This window comes from Frankliniella occidentalis, unplaced genomic scaffold (assembly GCF_000697945.3).
Source record: "Frankliniella occidentalis isolate FOCC.00 unplaced genomic scaffold, Focc_3.1 Scaffold272, whole genome shotgun sequence".
NCBI classification, from domain to species: domain Eukaryota; kingdom Metazoa; phylum Arthropoda; class Insecta; order Thysanoptera; family Thripidae; genus Frankliniella; species Frankliniella occidentalis.
Window position 1 is genome coordinate 140,217 of NW_026267398.1, and position 4,655 is coordinate 144,871.

The following is a 4,655-nucleotide window of genomic DNA, read 5'->3' on the forward strand; positions in this document are numbered from 1 at the left end:
AATCGCTCACTCGGCATCAGACCATGTACCCCGTCTACTACTACAGCGTTGAGAAGAAGGTCGTAGAAAGCATCGGCGTTGAGCTTAAAAACAAATGGAATGAATACTTTCCTTTCCCAGACAGCGACCAGCCGGTCATTGTGGTGTTGCATTTTTGGAGAGCGTGAGTCAGTCGTCGTTTAGAAGTCTAGGTGAACGCACCGCATAATGGCGGGCGAGAATCCTTATTTTGCCTACTATGAAGCACAGATGGGAAGCGGGGCTCTGCCCTACTACCACTCGCGCTTTACTGTGCAAGGCGGCCGCGGTTGGATAGGGAACCTGTTTCGGGGCGCCTGGTCGTACCTCCGTCCTCTGCTGGGAACTGCAGGGGCCGAAGCGGTGCGCACTGGGACCAATATTGTTCGCGATGTTATGGCGAATCCTAGCGAACCGATTAAAGAAATTGCAAAACGTCGTGGTCGCGAAGGGTTGTCGAACCTCGCACACCGAGCCGGAGATTCTTTGTCAGGGCGGGGAGTACGCGTCAGACGCAAACGTTTGGCTCAGAAGCAGCTCGGACGTCGTGGGAGAAGGACCGCTGCAGTGACCGCTCCGCAGTACCGTCGCAACCTCGTCCCCGCCATACGTGACCTCTTCTCCCCGCCCTCACCATGATGGACGGCAGTCTTGTTCCGTGCATGATTGGCCAACTCGAAATCTTCAAAAAGAAGCCGGTGCAGGCCTGTATTAAGAGGCGCGTCGTTGAGAAGCATAAGCCGCTCGCAACAGGGCGTGGATTTCCAGATGTCGTAGAGTGGGTTATTCCTGGGAGGCCTCTGCACCTCCCTAATATCAATGCGACAAAAGTGCGCGCCGTCGTCCACATGAGAGTAAAATCTACCGGTGCGAATCTGAACCCTGATGACGAAAAATATTCCGTTGCGGATTGTACTCTGCATAGTCTGTTTGACCAGGCTGAAATATTCTTGAGTGAGAAATCGGTGACTAAATCACCGCAACACTACTCCTACAAAAGTGTGCTCGATTTGTACTCTACGGCGGGCGCAGACGCTCGTAACGGTCCTTTGAGCACCGTGCCGGTGATTCCCGATGAAAATGATGCGTCGAGCTCAAACGTTAATACAAATCCTGGGTTTAAGAAAAGAGAGGTCCTTTTCAAAGGGTCAAAACGTGTGGAACTCATAGGGAAACTCCGCGCCGATGTTTGCAATATGGAAGATGGTGCATACATTGTAGATAATGTGTCGTATCGAGTGCGGCTTACTACAAACCGCCCCGAATTTTTCCTGTGGTCAAATGCCTCAGCACCAGATATTGAATTTGTTGTAGACGATTTCGAGCTATGGACAGAGTACTATGTTATCAATCCCGAGCTGGGGATAGGCATCGACCTTGCTCTGTCTAAGCAGCCCGCTCAGTACCATTTTAAGAGTTCTCAAATTAAAGTCTTTATTCATCCTGCGGGTTCCCAAAATATTGACGTTCCTGTGGCGTTTAGCGGAAAGCTGCCGTCTACCGTGATGACCACGTTCTGCAAGGCAGAAAACTTCAACGGCGACCTTAAAAAGAATCCCTATGATTTCCATCACGAGGGCGTTACTGAACTGTCCTTCTTTTGTAATGGTGAGGAGAGAAGATTCCTCATGAACATGGACCTTGAAATGGGTTGCTCTACTGTTCTCCACACCCTTTATTCTGAGCTGGGGCTCGAAATGGAGGAAGCAGCAGGGCACGCCTTCACGATGCCTATGATGAGAAAGGGGCGGTTCGCCTGTGCTGTGGACCTTACTATTGATCATTCGGGACGGGGGCCTTCCCAGAACATGGATCAGTATGGGACAGTAAGGCTCCAAGGTCGGTTTAGTACCGCACCCGCCACGAGCATTTGTATTATTATGTATGCTCAGTTTGATTCTACGCTGGAGATTACTAGTGCGAGGGAAGTCAGTGTATACTAAACCATGAGAGACTTCAAATCCCCTCTGACTACGCTTGATGTGTTGGGCGTGGCTCGAGCACACCCCGCTCTAAAGAGGGTGCATGTAGGAACGTACCCGCTGGACGCTCTGCCCGATTTAACTGTAACGGGTCGCCCCCGACATTTAGTTTTTAATTTGTCTCCTTCGACTATTCCACCCGGTTCTCACTGGGTTTCTATATGGTTAAGCGGCGACACGACAGCTGAGGTTGTGTGCAGCCTGGGTCAACGGCCGACAGCGCCAGAAATTTTGAATTTCCTTCGACGACACGCGAGCCGAGTGGTGTTTAACACTACACGCCTCCAGGCTCGAAAAAGCGCCGCGTGCGGACTGTACTGCCTGAGTCACGGTCTTGCACGTGCGCGCGGAATAAATTTGGCAACCTGGCTGAGCAGATTTACGAATTGTCCTCGACAAAACGATCAAATTGTATATTGTGAGTTTATGCGCGAGATGGCGTTCCCCTCCCTCTTTTCCCCTCGGCTGCGCAATTGGAGATGTTCTCTTGCGCGCGCTTGCCGCTCGTCAGTACTGTGCGAGTAGCGACCGAGGACACATCGACGCGTCATGGAGCATCAAACCGGCGTACAAGTTCCTGTGGCTGCCGCCGTGGATTACTTTGACACCGAGGCGCTGGATGGAGACATGCTGGACGCCTTCCTTGCGCAGATTCAAGAGCAGCAGCTCGCAAGGGCCCATATGGACGTCAATGAACTTTCTGGTAAGTTATTGCACAAGAAAATCGTGAATTTAATGTGTATGATATGCAGCAATAACAATTTTATTTGTATTTCTTTTTGCAGGGGCTCCGCAGAATGAATCGCCTAAGACAAGAAAGCCCGTGCGTCGTGCTCGGAGTGCTGCCTCTGCGGCTTCCAAAACTGGTAAGTTTACCTTGCTTATGTGTTCTCAAGCTAGGCGTGTGTGTTCTCTTCTAATAAATATGTTTGTTGTAGGAAAGTCGGTGAAACCTCGTAAGGCACCACGCTCCGTGTCAACTGTGCGAGGTTCGAGTACTGCATCGCAACCGTTGCCGCCCAGGCCTCGTCGTCCCTCCTCACTTGCTGTCCAGAAAACCTACTGTCCCCATATAGAACGTCTCTGCCATATTCTGCGAATGGTCGCCTGCCACTCTTGCGCTCCAACTCCTTGCTGTCGTTAGCCATAGTATAGAGTTTTATTTATTTTGATGTAACCGTGTTTTCATTTTAATTTGAGCTTTATGCGGCTCGTGTGTGTGTGACATAAAAAATATAATAACTCTGTAAGAAAAAAAAAGCGATAATATTAAGGTAAATTTAAGTCGTGTGTGAGTGCGTGTAAATACAGAAAAAGGATTGTAAAATAAAAAAAAAATGTACATACATCTCGTTTCATCTTTTATTCCAGATCCATTAATACATTGGCTAATACATGAATAATTCAAGAAAATCGTACGCCATTCTACTCATGAGTACATTATGGCGGAAGAACATATCCAATTGAAATTCAGTTTTGCGATTGCTTGATGGGGCGCATTCGGAGACCAGAGAGAGTCCCGATTTATAAACAGCCTGTTGTGCGTTTGTTTCAGAACGTATGGTGCCTATTCCCATTTTAGACGCGTCTTCTTTTACATTTGCTATGGCACACAGTAGCCATTCTTCGACCTTAATTGCCTCGCGTTCCAATATTGCTACGAAATGCAACAACATGGGCATCAGCTCATACATCCTGGAGGCCGATATAATGCCGAGAGTAGTATGGAATTGATGTCCGTCCGAACGTGATATCTTGAGGGCCGGCGAATCCTCTGTTTTTTTTACACAGTGAAAAGCACAGTTTCCAACAATGTGGCATGTTCCAGGGGACTGCGGAACCTTAAAATGGCCCATAACTCTCTTGCGACACTCTTCGCTGAGCAAATACTTGAGCTCGGGTAGAGAGAGGTGCACACCTAGCCCACTGTTTCCTGTGATGGTAGCATACACGTGGAATTTTCGGGTGGCGTCCAATCCAATCGTTAAACGTTTGTTGGTTGCGCCTTTGAGGTCCCACGTCTTCTCCAAAGTCCACTGACACACAGAACTGGGGTTGGGCATAATGCGTCGCAGCACGTGTCGCATGGTCTCCCCGCGGGTCGGACCGCACTCGGGGCTCGAATCGTGAAAGTGCCTGCAAAAAAGTGAGGTTAAATATCCAGAACGCGGTCACTCACTGTACTATGTTGAGTGTGAGCGCTACTTACCTTCGATGCTTGTCCATGTTGAGGTCGTGTGCTCGCGGCCGACGCTGAACACTAACTGCACATAATTTGACTCCGCTCATTATCTATGAATTCGCTGACCGGCGATTTTTATTTGCATTTTTGTTATTTTGCAATTAATGAAAAAAGCCAGTTCCGCCTTCTCACCCACCCCCCTGCGCGTCCTCCCTGCTCGGCCACCACCCTTCTGCATCCTCCACCCTCGCCTGCCACCCCTACGCACCCTCCCCCACCCCGCGCTCGCGCCACCCCTACGCACCCTCCCCCACCCCACGCCAGGCGGCGTGTACAAGTACTCGCTTCTTCCTTCCACTGGCGCCGCACCCCCCTTTTCCCCCACACACGCCGCCTGCGCCCCTGTTGTTCGCCCGCGCGCTGTCCACCGCCTGTCCGGCACGACCGCCGCGGAGCCCCGCCCTGTCGTGGCC

General features: G+C 50.5%; 3 protein-coding genes across 4 annotated transcripts in view; 2 read left to right on the top strand and 1 right to left on the bottom strand.

Annotated features, from left to right (window-relative positions):
- Positions 1-167, top strand: part of LOC113213677 (uncharacterized) — a 10,294-nt gene extending 10,127 nt beyond the window's left edge. Inside the window, exon 3 of the mRNA XM_052273450.1 lies at positions 21-167. Coding sequence (XP_052129410.1) covers positions 21-167 — 147 coding nt within the window. The remainder of the gene's footprint in view (positions 1-20) is intronic.
- On the top strand, positions 7-3,346 carry LOC113213678 (uncharacterized). 2 transcript variants are annotated; one of them, XM_026432801.2, is made up of 3 exons: positions 7-2,703; positions 2,786-2,866; positions 2,939-3,346. In XM_026432801.2, the coding sequence occupies exons 1-3, from the start codon at positions 2,550-2,552 to the stop codon at positions 3,142-3,144; spliced, it is 441 nt and encodes a 146-aa protein (XP_026288586.2). In that variant the 5' UTR covers positions 7-2,549; the 3' UTR covers positions 3,145-3,346. Both variants share the same exon structure in this region; 1 of them encodes a protein (XP_026288586.2).
- LOC113213675 (uncharacterized) lies at positions 3,345-4,455 on the bottom strand. Its single transcript, XM_026432797.2, has 2 exons — positions 4,210-4,455; positions 3,345-4,136 (listed from the first exon to the last, which is right to left on the bottom strand). Exons 1-2 carry the CDS (start codon positions 4,287-4,289, stop codon positions 3,389-3,391), a joined length of 828 nt encoding a protein of 275 aa, XP_026288582.2. The 5' UTR covers positions 4,290-4,455; the 3' UTR covers positions 3,345-3,388.
- Positions 4,456-4,655: the final 200 nt, after the last annotated feature.

Excerpts from the sequence above, each read along its gene's own strand:
- LOC113213678 (XM_026432801.2), top strand. The coding sequence starts at position 2,550 with ATGGAGCATCAAACCGGCGTACAAGTTCCTGTGGCTGCCGCCGTGGAT. Across the intron at positions 2,704-2,785 it reads GGACGTCAATGAACTTTCTG|GGGCTCCGCAGAATGAATCG; the intron begins GTAAGTTATTGC and ends TTCTTTTTGCAG. Across the intron at positions 2,867-2,938 it reads CTCTGCGGCTTCCAAAACTG|GAAAGTCGGTGAAACCTCGT; the intron begins GTAAGTTTACCT and ends TGTTTGTTGTAG.
- LOC113213675 (XM_026432797.2), bottom strand. The coding sequence starts at position 4,289 with ATGAGCGGAGTCAAATTATGTGCAGTTAGTGTTCAGCGTCGGCCGCGA. Across the intron at positions 4,137-4,209 it reads AACATGGACAAGCATCGAAG|GCACTTTCACGATTCGAGCC; the intron begins GTAAGTAGCGCT and ends ACTTTTTTGCAG.